At 42.6% G+C, this 19,906-nt stretch overlaps 1 protein-coding gene across 3 annotated transcripts in view; it reads left to right on the top strand.

The window, feature by feature from the left end:
* The first annotated feature begins 509 nt into the window (after positions 1–509).
* FAM102B (family with sequence similarity 102 member B) overlaps positions 510–19,906 on the top strand; it is an 81,369-nt gene continuing 61,972 nt past the window's right edge. For all 3 annotated transcript variants that reach the window (XM_027536342.1, XM_027536343.1, XM_027536341.1), the window contains exon 1: positions 510–735. In XM_027536342.1, the coding sequence (XP_027392143.1) occupies positions 596–735 (140 nt within the window). In that variant the 5' untranslated portion in view covers positions 510–595. The remainder of the gene's footprint in view (positions 736–19,906) is intronic.

Genomic DNA, 19,906 nt, shown 5'->3' with positions numbered 1-19,906 from the left:
GGCGGAGCAAAATAAAGAAAGGCCGAGAGGAAGCTGTAGAAGGAAGTTCCTTTTTGGTAGGATTTGTTTTTTTTTTAACCCGAGAGAGGCGTGACACCCTAACTGCCGTCGCGGGTCAGTTTCCCTGCGAAGCGCCCGCCCGCCCCGAATTTCCTCGCCAGCCCTCCCCACTTCCGCCCAGCGGTGCGCTGCCGGCCGCGGCCGCTGGGGGCGCCGCTGGGCCCGTGGCGCTGAGAAGGCGGCGGCAGCGGCGGTTCTCCCGGCTTCGCCTCTCCTCCCAGACGGGCGGCGGCGGCGGCGGCGGCAAGCTGCACACGGAAAGGGCTCCCACTGCTCAGCCGAGCTGCAGCACGACCACTCCCCGCGGGCGGGCGGGGTCCGCGCTGCGGCCGCCGCCGCGCTCGGACCCGAGTTGCCGCAAGAAGACGCGGCGGCGGCCGGACCTCGGCGCCCCCCGGCCGCGCCCCCGCGCGCAGCTCGCGGCCCGGGCCATGGGGCTGGGAGGGCCCGGGGCTCGACCGAGTTGAAGCGGCGGCGCCGGCCCGCGCGCCCCTTGGGGCCGCCCCCGCACCCCGCTCGCCGGCGTCTGGCTCTCATGATGATGAAGAAGAAGAAGTTTAAGTTTAAGGTGGACTTCGAGCTCGAGGAGCTCTCCTCGGTGCCCTTCGTCAACGGGGTCCTCTTCTGCAAGATGCGGCTGCTGGACGGCGGCAGCTTCACCGCCGAGTCCCCCAGGTAACGCGCCCGCCGCGCCGCCGGCTGCTCCGGAGCAGCTGGATGGGCAACATCTCTTGACGCAGCCCCTTAACTCCAGGAGGGCGGCCAGCCTCGTGAGCTTTTCTTTCTCTAGGGACCAGTCTGAGTGAATCGATCTGCATAAAGTGCTTCGCAAATGGGTTTTCGGCTGGGGTAGCCACCTGTGCTCATGATTCCAGATGGTTCCTGGTATCTGCTCTTCCCTCCTCAGTTCTCCAGGAATGGGAGCGATGGTCAGAAGGGAGAGGATGCTTCTGGTTTCTCTTCAGACCTTTCCATGTTTGTGAGATGCAGAGTGGAACTTGAGCTGTTGTTAGAACAAAAATAACCCAAACTGCTCGAGTTCCAGGAGCGCCGGCTCTAAACAGAATCTGCCTGTACATTTATTTAGCTTTTCTCTTTATGCCTGTCGGTTGCTGAAGTGCTCGGGCGCCCAGGATGCCCAGGCCTTGTCAGACTTGAGTCAAGTGTTCCCTGGAGACAGGACAAGTCTGTGTCTCATCTCAGAGCTGCGTGTCCAGTTACGCCCAAACACTCACTGAATGACCAGTCTTGAAGTGACCGCTAGTTGCTCTCAGTGTGGAGGACTTAGAACCAGAAGCACAGCCCAGACCTTGTTCTCATTTGGGGTTTTTCTGTTGTTTTTTTTTGTTTGTTTTTTTTTCCGTTGTATTGGTCTCATTTTGAAATGCGCCCCTGGGCCTCTCAGGGAGCGTTATTGGCAGATTACAGAATGAAGTCAGGAGTGGTAGTGTTCCTTGAGTCATGCCAGACTATTTGTAGATTGACAGATCTCCTGTAGGGTAAGTGTTCCTTAGGAAAAGAGAAAATTTGCGGAATTTAAAAAAATGAACTTTTAAGGAATAAGGCTTTTAGTTAATGCTTATTTTCTCATTAGTGCTGTACATGGACTTTATCCTAAAATATACTCTGTTTTCCTTTTGTCATCTCTATTAATTATGTAAAGGAAATAATGTCCGTGGGTTGTGGAGTTGGGACGGCAATATTGAAGCCTGTGAAAGCCAGAAAATGTAATTGTCTTGTTGACTAAAGCAAGAGAGTTATGAAGCAATATTGATTCTCAGAATTTTTTTTTTTTTTAAAGATCAGCTGAGGAATTTTTTTAAGTGTGTGTATGTGTTAGTCACTCGTGCCCAACTCTGTGACCCCATGAACTGTAGCCCGCCAGGCTCTTCTGTCCTTGGAATTCTCCAGGCAAGAATACTGAAGTGAATTGCCATTTCCTTCTCCAGGGGATCTTCCAGACCCAGGGATCAAGCCCAGGTCTTCTGCATTGCAGGCAGATTCCTTGCTGTCTGAGCCATCAGGGAAGCCCCATTTTTTTTAAATTAAACTAATATGATGATACATCCGCTGCAGTCATTTTTAACACACTGGTGAGAGAACAGTGTTCGGAGAAGGCAATGGCACCCCACTCCAGTACTCTTGCCTGGAGAAGGAGGAGGAGGAGCCTGGTGGGCTGCAGTCCATGGGGTCTCGAAGAGTCGGACACAACTGAGCGACTTCACTTTCACTTTTCACCTTCATGCATTGGAGAAGGAAACGGCAACCCACTCCAGTGTTCTTGCCTGGAGAATTCCAGGGACCGGGGAGCCTGGTGAGCTGCCGTCTGTGTGGTCGCACAGAGTCGGACACGACTGAAGCGACTTAGCAGCAGTAGCAGCAGCAAGAGAACAGTGTTACTCAGAATGGTGGAATAAACATTGTACCAGCTCTTAAGGTTGAAAGCCAAAGCCAATTTTTGAATGTTTCTGTAGGTGCAAATGACAGTCTTATTCTGTCCTGTGACACTCCCATCCCCCGGCTCCTGGCAGTTAGACCAGCTCTCCTGGCCCAGTGGTGACACCTGGTGGTCAGGGTATTTCTCTACTCCCTGCTTTCTCCCTCATTGACTTGATTCATACCAATTATGAATCAGTTATCCGGGTATTGTAGGCAGTCGTTTATTTGGCAAATATGAATAGACTAAACCCTTTAGGCTTCCCAAGTGGCGTTAGTGGTAAAGAACCTGCCTGCCAATGCAGGATACATAAGAGAAGTAGGTTCTATACCTGTGTCGGGAAGATTCCCTGGAAGAGGGTGTGGCAGTCCACTCCAGAAGCCTTGCATGGGGAACCCCTATGGGCAGAGGAGCCTGGTGGGCTACAGTCCATAGGGTCACAAAGAGTCTGACACAACTGAAGCGATAGAGCAAGCACGCACGCAAACCTTTTAAATATATTATCTTCTCTCACTGCAAGCTTGTAAGGTAGGAATCCCCATTTTGTAGATGAATGAACTGAGATAACTTTCCCGAGGTCCCCACATCTGGTAAATGAAATGCCAAAATTGGAATTCAGGTCTGTATAATTTCAAGCAGATTAATGTCAGATAAAGTACAAAGTTGTGTGCTGTGCTGAATAGGGAATTTCCCATTGTAGTTAATGAGCAAGGGGTGTGATTTGAGTTGGAGTTAGCAAGATCGAAAAAGAAAAAGTAGAGTATCCTGTATGAAATTTATCCCTTTCTTTTCCAACTAAAATGTGACTGTAATCAAAGTCAGTTAGATTAAAAATATGCTGTGTATAACCAACCAGGCAACACCTATTTAGTTTGAAAGGAAGCGATTTATAATAAGGAGCCTGTTCCTTATTAGGTAGAGATAGTTGATAATAAATCTAAGACCAAGAGTATGGAATGAGGCGGATCTGAACCTAAATCGTAGCTCCACCATGGCAGATCTATAAAATAGAAATCATCGCTGGCTTATGTGGGTGTTGTGAGAATTTAGTAAGATGATGCACCTAAAACAGCTACCACAATGCTCTGGCACCTAATTGACATTTAAAGAGAAGACAAGGAGCTTATCTAAGAGGGTTTGTTTCCATTACATGTTATATTTCTTTTCTCCTGGCGACTATGAAAATGTTGAGTTGAAAAAGATTACCTCATTTTAGAAGAAAAAGAAAGAAAACCAGGAATACTTAAAGGATGTGAATTATTTAAAAATTGTGTAACTTTATTTGTGGATACCAGTCTAGGCAGTGTATCTTTAAATAAATGCTAGATTTTAATTGTTTAAAAAATTGCCTGTGCTTTGGCAAAAATCAAATATAGTTAACATCTAACATTTCTACCGTAGAAATATTCATTGAATTACGTAGAAAAGGGTTAATTTAGCAGACCCAAGACTGCTTTCCGTAGAAAGGCCAGCTTACAGTGTTTTTGTTGGCATCTGGGAACCTCAACAATCAATAGTTGCCTACACTGACATAAAACTTTAAAGTGGCTCATTGTGCCTGAACTACAGTGTGATTTGTGCTGAATACTTTCTGGGAGTCTGGGATTTTGGCCTGTGCTGGGCAGAGGGTGCCCACATGACCAGCTCAGGGGAGGCGGGCAGGGGGGGACCCTTAGGTACTGCATCTCTAATGAGCTTCCTTGGTAGACACATGTGTTGTCCCAGTTTGATACCTGAGAAGTTGGTTCTTGGTGACTCCACTGGGAGAGAGCTCTTGGAAGCTTGCACTTGGCTTCTCAGGGCTTTGTTCCATGCACTTTTCTCCTTTACTGATTCTGTTTGTATCTTTTTGCTGTAGTTCATCTTAGACATGAGTATGACTATATGCTGAGTCCTGTGAATCCTCCTAATGGATCACTGAGCCTGGAGATGGTTGTGGGGACCTCCTGATGGATGCATGAACCTACATAAACTAATAATTCATTTTGTTAAAGAAAAGCTTTGGAGGTACACAGCAAATTATAAACATACTTGGTTTTCTGCAAACATTAAAGCTGTAGATCATTCATTGTTTCAGATCAGATCAGATCAGATCAGTTGCTCAGTCATGTCCAACTCTTTGCGACCCCATGAATCGCAGCACGCCAGGCCTCCCTGTCCATCACCAACTCCCAGAGTTCACTCAGACTCATGTCCATCGAGTCAGTGATGCCATCCAGCCATCTCATCCTCTGTCGTCCCCTTCTCCTCCTGACCCCAATCCCTCCCAGCATCAGAGTCTTTTCCAATGTGTCAACTCTTCGCATGAGGTGGCCAAAGTACTGGAGTTTCAGCTTTAGCGTCATTCCTTCCAAAGAAATCCCAGGGCTGATCTCCTTCAGAATGGACTGGTTGGATCTCCTTGCAGTCCAAGGGACTCTCAAGAGTCTTCTCCAACACCACAGTTCAAAAGCATCAATTCTTCGGCGCTCAGCCTTCTTCACAGTCCAACTCTCACATCCATACATGACCACAGGAAAAACCATAGCCTTGACTAGACGAACCTTTGTTGGCAAAGTAATGTCTCTGCTTTTGAATATGCTATCTAGGTTGGTCATAACTTTGCTTCCAAGGAGTAAGCGTCTTTTAATTTCATGGCTGCAGTCACCATCTGCAGGGATGTTGGAGCCCAGAAAAATAAAGTCTGACACTGTTTCCACTGTTTCCCCATCTATTTCCCATGAAGTGATGGGACCGGATGCCGTGATCTTTGTTTTCTGAATGTTGAGCTTTAAGCCAACTTTTTTACTCTCCACTTTGACTTTCAGCAAGAGGCTTTTTAGTTCCTCTTCACTTTCTGCCATAAGGGTGGTATCATCTGCATATCTGAGGTTATTGATATTTCTCCCGGCAATCTTGATTCCAGCTCGTGTTTCTTCTAGTCCAGCGATGTTTCTCATGATGTACTCTGTATATAAGTTAAATAAACAGGGTGACAGTATACAGCCTTGATGTACTCCTTTTCCTATTTGGAACCAGTCTGTTGTTCCATGTCCAGTTCTAACTGTTGCTTCCTGACCTGCATATAAATTTCTCAAGAGGCAGATCAGGTAGTCTGCTATTCCCATCTCTTGAAGAATTTTCCACAGTTTATTGTGATCCACACAGTCAAAGGTTTTGGCATAGTCAGTAAAGCAGAAATAGATGTTTTTCTGGAACTCTCTTGCTTTTTCCATTATCCAGCGAATGTTGGCAATTTGATCTCTGGTTCCTCTGCCTTTTCTAAAACCAGCTTGAACATCAGGAAGTTCACGGTTCACATATTGCTGAAGCCTGACTTGGAGAATTTTGAGCATTACTTTACTAGTGTGTGAGATGAGTGCAATTGTGCGGTAGTTTGAGCATTCTTTGGCATTGCCTTTCTTTGGGACCAAATACTAATTTTGGTTTTAACAAGTTTCTAGCTGTCTGTCAGGGGCTATGAAAAGTACAACAGCTATAAAGGCCCATAAGGCAGTTACCTCTACTTAAGGAAATTAGATCATACACGTATAATTGCTTGACAGTAGGAGACAGTATCATTTAGTGCCTAATCAATGAGTCAGACAGTATGTGGATATTGTTGAAATTCTGACAGTAAAGAGTTTATTTACAGCTGTAAAGGTTATGAAAACCACATCAGCTTTTCAATTGTGCATGCTGGGCGGATGAATTTGTGTTGAGGAAGTGTGGGTGGGAGGACTGATTGAGCAAGTTGGTAATAGGAGTTGGTGATAGATCAGCCTGATTGCTCAGAGAGTTCACATTAAACTTCTAGCAGAATATAGAGACTTTGAGTGCCATTATAAAGAATTTACTTTCCACTGCTCATAGGATAAGAGTCGATTTAAGATTCTTACACTAAGTTGTAACGTGATTAAAGTGCTTTTAAGCTGGCTGTTGGGCTGATGTTCTTTGTATTCAAATAGGAATAGATTAGAAATGAGGAGACAAATTACAAGTCTATTAAAATAACCCAGGCAAAGTGATTAAGAAAATGAACGTGGAGGCTTTCATGTATTAATAAATCACTGATGAAACGATAACGCTATGGCAAATGACTTGATGACAAGACAGAGTAAAGAAGTCAAGAAAAATTTTGTTTCATTTTGTTGAGGGGAATATATATATATATATACATATATGTATATATTATTAAGGAGGATTGAAGAGGTCAGTTTTATGTTTACCATACTACATTGAGTGACAGCCTGATAAGCAGCTGGAGATATTTTTAGTGTGGATTTCTTAGGTTCTGGTAAGCCTGCTTACTGAATTTTTCATCTAGAATTTCCTTACATGATTTTGCCCTTTTAAAGATTATTATTATGCTCTGTGGAATGGAAGCAGGGAGGGAAGCTCAACAGGGAGGGAAATATATATATATGTGTATGTGTGTGTGTATATATATATATATATGTGTGTATATATATATAATTATAACTGATTCCCTGTTGTTATACAGCAGAAACCAACACAACATTGTAAAGCAATTATCCACCAATAAAAAAAAAGATTGTTATCAAAAATTATTCTTGAAAGGATCCAGCTTCTTAAAGAAGGTGTATCCAGTGAAGGGGCTTCCTAGGTGGCTCAGTGGTAAAGAACCCACTTGCCAATGCAGGAGACATAGGAGACCCAGGTTCAACCCCTGGATTGAGAAGATCCCTGGAAGAAGGAAATGGCAACCTATCCAGTCCTCTTGCCTGGGAATTCCCATGGACAGAGGAGTCTGGCGGGCTACAGTCCACAGGGTCATAAAAAAGTTGGACACGACTTAGCGACTGAGCAATAACATCATCCAGTGAAGAGGTTAGGAAAAAATATAAAGATTAAAAGATATTTATTTGTAATAAATGTTATTAAAATGATCAGCTATTTATATACTATAAACATACATTGTATGATTATAGTGATCTAATAAACTGAAGCCAAATTATTGCCTAGTAAAATATTTTTGAAGACCTTTCAAAAAGACAGAATATTACATTAAAATCTTTTCAGAACACTTAACTTTATAAAAGCATTCAAATCACTTTTGAGGTTTACTGAGACTATCAGAACAGATTTAATTTCTGGTCTGCTTTAATAAAGAATATAATAAGAAAATTTTCCTGTATTTTTTAGGATTTCCGAGTTTGCTTTATTTTTTTCTTTTGTGTGTGTGTGTGTGTGCTCATAGCTAAATATTTTTCTAAGTTTCACATGAACTTGGGGCAGAAAACCACGTGAATCCAGGGAGTGTCTGGGAAGCTAATGAGCACATCTGTATCGGATCTTTTACTTTGTAAACAAACTGAAGGGGTTTTTTTCTGTTTGGCCAGAGTATATTTTCATGTTTTCAAGGTTTTAGTTCTCTGCACATTGTGTACTTCTTTTTAGTAAACTTTTCCCTTATTGCAAAAATAATACATACTCATGTGGAAAACGTAGGAAATAGAAGAGAAAAAGAACAAAAGTTGCATGTAAGTGGACCAACTAGAGATAATTACTATTATTAGTATTTTGATGTATAACCTAGGAGCCTTTATTGATCCACACATACACACACACACACACACACACACACACACATCCCCCACACACTTATCACATACTTTATTTTTAAAACCAAAGTGCAGTCATACCATTCTTACATTCTTCTCATTTAATGATTCTTCCCATATCATTATTCAATTAATTTATTTTTAATAGCTGTATACCATTCCATTGTATAAATGTGTGCAGTTAGTTTGCTGAACAAAACCCTTTTTGAAAGTCTTTCTTCTTTGCTTTTTTTTAATTAACATTTTTATAAACACACTAAACTGAGCATCTTTAAAGTCAAATTTTGCACACATCATTATTTTTTAAGGATTAGCACTTAGAAATGAAATTATTGAGTCAAAGAGCACTTTTAAGGCTTTTGATTTATATATCAATATATTACTAACTTGCCCTTTGGTACATTAAATTGAATTTAAGATGAAAGAATTACTAATAAGTAGCAAATGCAGAAAATAACCAGCGTTAGAAAATGCTCTTTGACCATATGGCACAAAATTATTTATACACTGACCAGAAATGAGATTATTTGTTCACTTTATAGCAGTAGCTAGAACTTTACTTACGTGTCAGGAACTTTTCTGGGCTTCTCTGGTGGCTTAGACTGTAAAAGAATCTGCCTGCAATGCAGGAGACCCAGGTTCAATCCCTGAGTTGGGAAGATCCCCTGGAGAAGCGAATGGCAACGCACTCCAGTTGAGTGTAGGCACTCTTGCCTAGACTAGAATTCCATGGACAGAGGAGCCTGGTGAGCTACAGTCCATGGGGTTGCAAAGAGTTGGACATGACTGAGTGACTAACACACACACACAAGAACTTTTCTAAGCCTTCACATCCTCAAAATAATCCTAGGAGGAAGGTACTATTATTACGTTATCACTATTACTACTGCTATTACTCTCGTTTTATTCCTAAGGAAACAGAAGCCAAAGAGGTGCTGAAAATGAACACAGCTAGTAAGTGGCCAAGCAGGGAGTCAGTCTGACTTCAGGGTATGCCGTTAGTCACAGAACTCTGCTGTCTCTCAATTTTTATGTTATGTGTTAAACATCTTATGTTTTAACAAACCAGTAATAATATATATAGTATGTTTTCTGAATGCTGCTGCTGCTGCTGCTGCTAAGTCGCTTCAGTCATGTCCGACTCTGTGCAACCCAGTGGATGGCAGCCCACCAGGCTCCTCTGTCCCTGGGATTCTCCAGGCAAGAACACTGGAGTGGGTTTCTGAATGCTAGTTTAAGAAAACTGGTTCCAGCGTGCCATACCTCTAAACAAGTCTTTAGACCTGGCCTGTTTAGATTTGCCCAAGGTTATTGTATGTGGAAGGTAAGAAACATAGTACTCAGGCACATACTGGTTTTTTTCCCAAGGTGTGACTTTCCACCCATAAGTCCTCAAAACTGTTTCATTAATGGATAGTTGTAAAATTGTTATTAATGCCATTTACACTAGGAAGTTAATATTCACTATTGTATCACTGAGTCTTGCACACTAGGCAGTTTATAAATATTTATTGAAAGAATGCAGATATTTGAAGAAAAAATCAATTGTAGCTTTGCTAAGAATGACAAATACACAGAAATTCCCAAATTATATATATAGGGAAGTCATATGGGGAAATCACTGCAGATGGTGATTGCAGCCATGAAATTAAAAGACTTTTACTCCTTAGAAGGAAAGTTATGACCAACCTAGACAGCATATTAAAAAAGCAGAGACATTACTTTGTCAACAAAGGTCTGTCTAGTCGAGGCTATGGTTTTTCCAGTGGTCATGTATGGATGTGAGAGTTGGACTAGAAAGAAAGCTGAGTGCTGAAGAATTGATGCTTTTGAACTGTGGTGTTGGAGAAGACTCTTGAGAGTCCCTTGGACTGCAAGGAGATCCAGCCAGTCCATCCTAAAGGAGATCAGTCCTGGGTGTTCATTGGGAGGAATGATGTTGAAGCTGAAACTCCAATATTTTGACCACCTGATGTGAAGAGTGGCCTCATTTGAAAGGCCTCATGTGAAGACTCATTTGAAAAGACCTTGATATTGGGAAAGATTGAAGGCAGGAGGAGAAGGGGACGACTCAATGGACATGAGTTTGGGTAAACTCTGGGAGTTGGTGATGGACAGGGAGGCCTGGCGTGCTGTGATTCATGGGGTCACAAAGAGTCAGACATGACTGAGCGACTAAACTGACTGAACTGATTGGGAAATAAATGCTGTTCTCTATACACAGCTTATAAGAATTAGTATTCACTTTGGGGTGTCAGCCTTTGAGGAATATTATCAGGTAGAGATCCAGGGAACTATATTAAGCGAGTTTCAGGAGAAAATGATGGTGTTCAAATACTAAGGAATGAGCGTGTATATTTATATATTTTACATTCCTAATTTTATTTATTACAAAATCCCTTTTATAGAGGTAAAATCCCTTTTGCCTCCTACTGGGTTAGGATATATATCAACTTTTGTAACACATACATTTGAAAGATAACAAGTGGCCTAAACAAGCTGATGTGGTGGCTCTGATCTGTCAAGTTACCAGGGGCCCTGACTCTTTATCTTGTTGCTCTTTCAGGTCCAGGGTATTGTTCTTTTCCACAGGGACTAAGTTGGCTCACCCCACATCCGAATTCCAGCCACCGGGAAGGAGGAAAGGGGAAGGGGAGGTCTTTTTTGCTCATAGCCCATTGACCAGAACTTGAGCAGGAGAATACATCCAGCCCCAAGAAAGCTGAGAAATGTCATCTCTGCTGGGTGTCCATTTACCCAGCAGAAGATTCAGTTATGATAAAGAGAAGGGGAAGACAGTTATCAGGGGACAGTTAGCTTCTGCCATTCTTCTCTTTTAGAGAAGAAAAAGTTGATCTGCAGGAAAGCAACCTAATTTGTTCAAGGTCACACATCAATTAAATGAAAAATATTTGAAAGACTGTCCCATAAAGAGAGAACAGACTTAACACTGGGTAGATCAGAGAGAACCAAGGACCAGTGGGGAAATGTTAAAGATGGCATGTTTCTATTCAATATAATAACAGAAAAAATAATCTCCAACATTTAAAGGAATGCAGTAGTTAGTGAACAGGCTGCCTTGTCCATTTGTCAGGAATGTTATCCTTCATTAGAAGGATGGGTGACCCTAGGTGAGTCTTACAGCTCTTACTCCAGGATTTCTATCATACAGGACCCCAAAAAGTTTGTTCAGGGTCCTGTATGATCTTATGGAAGAACCCAAAGGAATTTTTTGGCCAACCCAATACGGTGACTGCAGCCATGAAATTAAAAGACGCTTATTCCTTGGAAGGAAAGTTATGACCAACCTAGATAGCATATTCAAAAGCAGAGACATTACTTTGCCAACAAAGGTTCGTCTAGTCAAGGCTATGGTTTTTCCTGTGGTCATGTATGGATGTGAGAGTTGGACTGTGAAGAAGGCTGAGCGCTGAAGAATTGATGCTTTTGAACTGTGGTGTTGGAGAAGACTCTTGAGAGTCCCTTGGACTGCAAGGAGATCCAACCAGTCCATTCTGAAGGAGATCAGCCCTGGGATTTCTTTGGAAGGAATGATGCTAAAGCTGAAACTCCAGTACTTTGGCCACCTCATGCGAAGAGTTGACTCATTGGAAAAGACTCTGATGCTGGGAGGGATTGGGGGCAGGAGGAGAAGGGGACGACAGAGGATGAGATGGCTGGATGGCATCACTGACTCGATGGACGTGAGTTTGAGTGAGCTCTGGGAGTCGGTGATGGACAGGGAGGCCTGGCGTGCTGCGATTCATGGAGTTGCAAAGAGTTGGACACGACTGAGCAACTGAACTGAATATGATTAAGTGTTCAATTTTATTTCCTAATAAACTGCTCTTCCTGTGTGTGCCAAATGTGTGTATGTTTCTGTCTCCTTGATCCTTTTTCCTATTTTCACCTCTTCTTTACCATTCTTTTAGTTGATTGACATTCCAGGCATTCTTCAAGATCTAGATCAAATGTCTCATTGGTTTTATGCCCACATCTGTCCCAGACTACAGTCCACCCACTGCTTTTCTCCAGTACTTATTTCACATATTGTGTTCTTAATATATATATATTATTATTTGTTGAATAAATGAAATCTTTTCTCACCATCCCTAATATGATTTTACCTCTTACTCAATTCCTGTAGTTCTTGTTTCTACCATTCATTTCACCCAAACTCATTCCTTTAATTACCTGTAAAGAGTTCCATGCAGTGTAAAATATTCAGGTGTTGTTCAGTTGCTAAGTTGTGTCCAACTCTTTGGAACCCCATGGACTGCAGCACGCCACCCTTCCCTGCCCTTCACTATCTCCCGGAGTTTGCTCAAACTCACATCCATTAAGTCAGTGATGCCATCCAACTCTCTCATCTTCTGTTGCCCCCTTCTCCTCCTGCCCTTAATATTTCCCAGCATCAGGGTTTTTTCCAGTGAGTCAGCTCTTCGCATCAGGTGGCCGAAGTACTGGAGCTTCAACTTCAGCGTCAATCCTTCCAATGAATATTCAGGGTTGATTTCCTTAAGGATTGACTGGTTTGATCTCCTTGCTGTTCAGGGGACTCCAAAGAGTCTTATCCAGCACCACAATTCAAAAGCCTCAGTTCTTTAGTGCTCAGCCGCCTTTATGGTCTGACTCACATCTGTACATGACTACTGGAAAAACCATTGCTTTGACTAGACCTTTGCTGGCAAAGTAATGTCCCCGGTTTTTAATGTGCTATCTAGGTTTGTCATAGTTTTTCTTCCAAGGAGCAAGTGTCTTAATTTCATGGCTACAGTCACCATCCTCAGTGATTTTGGAACCCTCCAAAAATAAAATCTCTCACTGCTTCCACTTTTCCCTCTTCTGTTTGCCATGAAGTGTTGAGACTGGATGCCATAATCTTTGTTTTATGAATGTTAAATTTTAAGCCAGCTTTTTCACTTTCCTCTTTCATGCTCATCAAGAAACTTTCTAGGTTCTCTTCTCTTTCTGCCATTAGATTGGTATTATCTGCATATCTGAGATTGTTCATATTTCTCCCAGCAATCTTGATTCCAGCTTGTGCTTCATCCAGCCAGGCATTTTGCATGATGTACTCTGCTTATAAGTTAAATAAACAGGGTAACAAAATACAGCCTTGATGTACTCCTTTCTCAATTTGAACCAGTCTGTTATTCCACGTCTGGTTCTAACTGTTGCTTCTTGATCTGCATACACGTTTCTCAGGAGGCAGGTATGGTGATCTGTTATTCCCATCTCTTAAAGAATTTTCCAGTTTGTCGTGATCCACACAAAGGCTTTAGTGTAGTCAGTGAAACAGAAGTAGATGTGTGTTTAACATTCCCATCTCTTTAGTAGAAATAAATGTGTGTTTACACGTTCCCATCTCTTTAGTAGAAATAAATACAAGAAAGGGTAGGAAAAATGTTTACCTGGTTTTGTTTTGGGTGGGGGAGTGTTAGAGGAAGTATCATAGAAGATAATTCCTTAGCAAGATTTTGAAAAAAGTCTCACTGGAGAATAAATGGGACAGTAGAAGGAACACTATGCACAGTGGCAAGGAACAGCAGCATGGTGTGTGCTGGAAGCCCTATGCGTTTAGTGGTTATTACTGCTGCCACATAGGAAACAAGAGAGAGTGGGCTTGCTTGGATGCTGTAAGCTCCAGGGAACCAAGAGCAGAGGAGTGACTTATGCAAAGTTAGTAGGTTAGCTTAGGGCTGGAGTTTAAGAGAATTCTCATCTGATGACCTTAGCTTTCTCAGTAGGAATCCAGAAAGATGAGGGATATGAGGATAATGATTGAAGACCAGAAAAGCTTCTATAAGGAATAGGAGAGGTAGATGATCAAAGACAAGGTCCAACTGAAATTTCAAACATGAATTTTAGTGATGGCAATGTGCATGTTCGTGCTTCTTTCTCTGGAGAAAGTCTAGAGAGTGAGCGAGGTCCAGTGTATAGGTGTTACTGAAATGGTGTGAGGATAGGCATAAGTCAGAGGACTCTGGGTCTAGGATGTTAGGTTATTTGCATAATGTTAAAACAGCCAGAGAATAAGAGTGTTACATAGCCAGATGTCATGTGCCTCATGCTGGAAGTAGTAGAGTTGGAGCCTATAAGTGGCACCAAGGATTTGGGGAAATGCTCGCACTGCTTCCTGTGGAAGATGGGAGTGGAAAATAAATAGCTACCCTATAGGGCTTTGCAGCCATGAAATTAAAAGATGCTTACTCCTTGGAAGGAAAGTTATGACCAACCTAGATAGCATATTCAAAAGCAGAGACATTACTTTGCCAACAAAAGTCCGTCTAGTCAAGGCTATGGTTTTTCCAGTGGTCATGTATGGGTGTGAGAGTTGGACTGTGAAGAAAGCTGAGTGCTGAAGAATTGATGCTTTTGAACTGTGGTGTTGGAGAAGACTCTTGAGAGTCCCTTGGACTGCAAGTGATCCAACCAGTCCATTCTGAAGGAGATCAGCCCTGGGATTTCTTTGGAAGGAATGATGCTAAAGCTGAAACTCCAGTACTTTGGCCACCTCATGCGAAGAGTTGACTCACTGGAAAAAGACTCTGATGCTGGGAGGGATTGGGGTCAGGAGGAGAAGGGGACGACAGAGGATGAGATGGCTGGATGGCATCACCAACTCGATGGACATGAGTTTGGGTGAACTCCGGGAGTTGGTGATGGACAGGGAGGCCTGGCGTGCTGCAATTCATGGGGTCGCAAAGAGTCGGACACGACTGAGCGACTGAACTGAACTGATAGGGCTTCCACACAAGTAGTGTGCTCACGAGACAGCCAGGGTTCAGTTAGGCAGTGGACTATTAAGTGAAGAGAATTTAAGAGTTTGTTTAGCCCTGGAACCAGGGTTTCATGTGATGTGGTAGAATGAGTTGGGGGAGAGAGCATTCTGAAGATGTAGGGAGAATAAGGTAACCAGGACTTGAACTGTAGTCTTTCCCTGTGGATTAGAGGAATGAAAGGTATACACAGAACTCAATGGCCTTAAGATTTCCAGTATGGGTATAAAATAAATTAGGATTGTATCCAAGGACGAGGTAATACAGGACACATTCCCCAGCTTCTCCTTCTAGGAGAGCAAGAATGAGGCCATATTAGGTCATGCCTTTTACTACCTAGGAGTCCTTGCCTGCTTTTATTGTCTGTGTCTCTCTCTGACACCCTCCATATACAAATTTAGTCTTCATCCACACCGATCTTTTCACTCTCATTTCAGAGAACAAACTGTTCTTTCTTTTAGATGCCAGGTCATTTCCCTTTGATCCTATCTTCATCTAACTTCCTTTTTCCTCTCCCTCTCTGTACAATCGTGATCCAAATTTTATTGTTTTAATTTTAAATTTATTTTTAATTGGAGGATAATTGCTTTACAATGTTATGTTGGTATCTGCTATACAACAGTGTAAATCAGCTGTAAGTATACATATATCCCTTTCCTCTTGATTTGACCCATACTTTATGAAAGAATAACCTGCATTTGCCATCTCTTAAGTGTTCTTCTCCCCTCAACCCCACACTTTGAATTCTACTCCAGCTCTTAGTGGAAATCATCCATGCTCATTTTATCAACCATGTCTAATATCTAGTCATTGTTTTCTCATTTGTGCCTTTGTGCTCTAAACTCTGTGATAATTAGCTATTTCTTAAAACTTGACTGTCTTGGTATCCAGGAACCTTCTTTTCTACTTTAACCTCCCATTTCTCTGATTCCTTCACTGAATTCTGTGAGGGCACTTCTACCCACCCTCCTTTTTTAAAAGCAAACTTTAAGAGCAGTGTTAGATTCACAGCAAAATTGAATGAAAGTACAGAGTTTCCTGGGTATCCCTTGCCTCCATGCATGCACACACATACACACATGCACACACATACACACATGCACACACATGCACACAGCCTTCCCTGATGTAAACATCATACACCAGAGTGGTACATTTGCTACAATTGAAGAACCTGCATTGGCACATTATCATCACCCAAAGTCTATGGCTTGAATTAGGATTCACCTCTTGGTGTGTAGGGAGAAGGAAATGGCAGTCTACTCCAGTATGCTTGCCTGGAGAATCCCGTGGACAGAGGAGCCTTGTGGGCTGTCCACGGGGTCACACAGAGTTGAACACAACTGAAGTGATTTAGTATGCATGCGTGCATTGGAGAAGGAAATGGCAACCTACTCCAGTGTTCTTGCCTGGAGAGTCCCATGGACAGAGGAGCCTTGTGGGCTGCCATCTATGGGGTTGAACAGAGTCAGACACGACTGAAGTGACTTAGCAGAAGCAGCAGCAGCAGCAGCAGCTCGGTGTGCAGTTGGAGTCATATAGTAGGTAGCCATATTCAGATTCAGTAAGTAGACTTCTTTCATTTAGTAATACACATTCAAGATTCTTCCATGTCTTCATGACTTGATAGCTCATTTCTTTTTCCCAGTGAATAATATTCTGTTTTCTTGGCATACCACAATTTATCTATTCACCCACATGGTACCTAGAGTGGTCACATCTACAGAGACAAAGTAAAATGATGGTTGCTAGGGGCTGCGGGGAGGGATTTGGGAGTTTTTGTATAATGGATACATATTTCAGTTTTACAAAATGAAAGGGGTTTTTGAATATTTGGTGCACAACAGTATGAATGTGTTTGAAACTGTTGAACTTAAAAGTGGTTAAGAAAGTACATTTTGTTACATATTTTTCCACATTTTAAAAAATAAATATCTTACACCCTCCCCCCCCCATTTTTATTAGGCCAAGCTGATTAATTACATGTTGCTGCTGCTGCTGCTAAGTCGCTTCAGTTGTGTCTGACTCTGCGACCCCACAGATGACAGGCCATTAGGCTCCCCTGTCCCTGGGATTCTCCAGGCAAGAACACTGGAGTGGGTTGCCATTTCCTTCTCCAATGCAGGAAAGTGAAAAGTGAAAGTGAAGTCGCTCAGTTGTGTCCGACTCCTAGCGACCCCATGGACTGCAGCCTACCAGACTCCTCTGTTCATGGGACTTTCCAGGCAAGAGTACTGGAGTGGGGTGCCATCGCCTTCTCCGAATTACATGTTAGTACGTTCAAATAAGACCTTTCCACAGTTGGTCATGTTCCACTCAGTCAAAGGCTTTAGCCTAGTAGTTTGACTGTGATTGACTGTGTGAAACATGACAAACTGTGGAAAGCTCTTAGAGAGATGAGAACACCAGACTCTCTTACCTGTCTCCTGAGAAACCTGTGTGTGGGTCAAGAAGCAACAGTTAGAACCCTGTATAGAACTGATCCGTTCAAGATCAAGAAAGGACTCTGCCAAGGGCTGTCTGCTATCACCCTGTTTGTTTAACCTGTATGCTGAGAACATCATGAGAAATGCCAGGCTGGATGAATTACAAGCAGGAATCAAGATAGATGGGCGAAACATCAACAATCTCAGCTATGCAGATGACACCACTCTAATGGCAGAAATCGGAGAGAAACTGAAGAGCCTCTTGATGAGGGTGAAGGAGGAGAATGGAAGAGCCGGCTTAAGACTAAATATTGAAAAAAACTAGGATCGTGGTATCCAGCCCCATTACTGGCAAGGCAAATAGAAGAGGAAAAGTGGAAATAGTGACAAATTTCCTCTTCTCGGGCTACAAAGTCACTGCAGATGGTGACTGCAGCCTTGAAATCAGAAGACAATTGCTTCTTGGCAGGAAAGCGATGACAAACCTAGACAGTGTGTTGAAAAGCAGAGACATCACTCTACTGACAAAGGTCCAAATAGTCAAGGCTCTGGTCTTCCCAGTGGTCACATACACTTGTGAAAGCTGGACTGTAAAGAAGGCACAATGCCAAAGAATTGATGCCTTTGAACTGTGGTGCTGGAGAAGACTCCTGAAAGTCCCTGGACAGCAAGGAGATCAAACCAATCAATCTTAAGGGAGATCAACCCTGAATATTCACTTGAAGGATTGATGCTGAAGCTGAAGCTCCAGTATTTTGGTCATCTGATACGAACAGGCAACACATTGGAAAAGTCTCTGATGCTGGGAAAGATTGAGGGCATCAGAGGATGAGAAGGCTGGACAGCATCACTGATGCAGGGAACATGAACTTGGGCAAACCTTGGGAGATGGTAAGGGACAGGAAGGCCTGGTGTGCTGCAGTCCATGGGGTCACAAAGAGCTAGACACAACTGGGCAACTGAACAACAAAAATATTCAAATAGTGGAGAAGGAAATGACAACCTACTCCAGTATTCTTGCCAGGATAATGCTATGGACAGAGGAGCCTGGAGGGCTCCAGTCCGTGGGGTTGCAAGAATTGGATGCAACTGAAACAACTGAGCACACATTCAAATCGAAAGTATTAAAAAGAAGGTTTTCTCTTTTAAAAATTTTGTAATTTAGGGAAACTGCACCCTGAATTTTCTGCAGTAGCATTGATGAGTATGTTTAGCCATTCTACCAACTAATATGATTTAACAAAATACAGACCTGGGCTTATGTAGTAGTTTTTATCTAACAGTTTTAGGAAAGTCCCTCTTTCCCCCCCACTTGGATTTCTGCTTATTTAAGCCATTATTTTTGCTTGTAAGTCTTAAAGATATATCTTACTTGTTGCTCGTAGTATTTTACAGGGAAAAAATTTCTGTAAAATACTATGTGTAATGCTTACTTTCATCTTTTGTGTTAGCACTTTTCATCATTTCAAATGATGTATTCTTTATAATAATCATTACTGTAAACAGGGATAAAGTATAATTTTTACCATCCAGGAGTGTGAAGTTTAGTGGAAAATACACATGCAATATAGAGCAGAATGACAAAGTCCAGAGTAGCAGTAAATACAGTAAATAAAATTGTATGGCAGTTCAGAGGCAAAAGGGAGCTGTTAATTCTTACTGAGAAGGTAGAGAGGACTGCTTAGAAGAGGTAGCATGTGAGCTGAGCTTTGAAAGATCAGTAGGATTTAACCAACAGGAGTGGGGGGGAAGGGATGAAAATGTCATTTTGACTCTTAATAATATTTTGACTTGTGTTTATTATCAAAAACTATTTTTAACAGTGATACATCAATACTGGGAGCTTCCCCGGTGGCTCCACAGTCAAGAATCCTCCTGCAGTGCAGGAGATACAGGAGACACGGGTTCAATCCCTGGGTTAGGAAAATCCCCTGGAGAAAGGAATAGCTACCCATGCCAGTATTCTTGTCTGGAGAATCCCATGGACTGAGGAACCTGGTGGGCTACAGTCCACAGGGTTGCAAAGAGTCAGACACGACTGAGGGGACTCAGCGCACACATGCGCACACATGCGCACTCGCGCGCACACACACACACACACACACATCAGTTCTGAATCTTCATCAAGAAAGCATTTTCTAGTGCAACTGCTTTAAAAAACACTGGTAATTCCTGAAATGTTAAACAGTTACCATATGATCTGACAGTTCCACTAATGTACCCCAAGAGAAATGAAAACATGTCAACACAAGTTTATTCTGTAAAATACTAGGTACAGTGAACCCTTGAACAACATGGGGCATGGAGGTTAGGAGTTGCTTGCCCTGTGCACAATGAAGCCAAACTGAAACTCTGAGTTCAAAGCAGGAAAAGGCTTATTGCAGGGCCATGTAAGGGGGTGGGTGGCCCATGCCCCCAAACCCCAAATTCCTCCAAAGGTTTCAGCAAAGCCTTTCTAAAGGTTCAGTGAGGGAGGGGTGTGGTTAGTTGTTGCAAACTGGTATAGAAATCCTTTGTTCTTGAAGCTGTCCAGGTAGGTTGGGTTGCAATGTTTTTGTAAACCTAGGACAAAACAAATATTATTATTCTCTGTTCTGCAACTTTTTATCTCTGTGTGAATGGACTCTTAAAGATCAG

Source organism: Bos indicus x Bos taurus, chromosome 3 (assembly GCF_003369695.1).
Source record: "Bos indicus x Bos taurus breed Angus x Brahman F1 hybrid chromosome 3, Bos_hybrid_MaternalHap_v2.0, whole genome shotgun sequence".
NCBI lineage: Eukaryota > Metazoa > Chordata > Mammalia > Artiodactyla > Bovidae > Bos > Bos indicus x Bos taurus.
The sequence above is the reverse complement of the archived record's forward strand: the minus strand, read 5'-3'. Positions and strand labels throughout refer to the sequence as shown.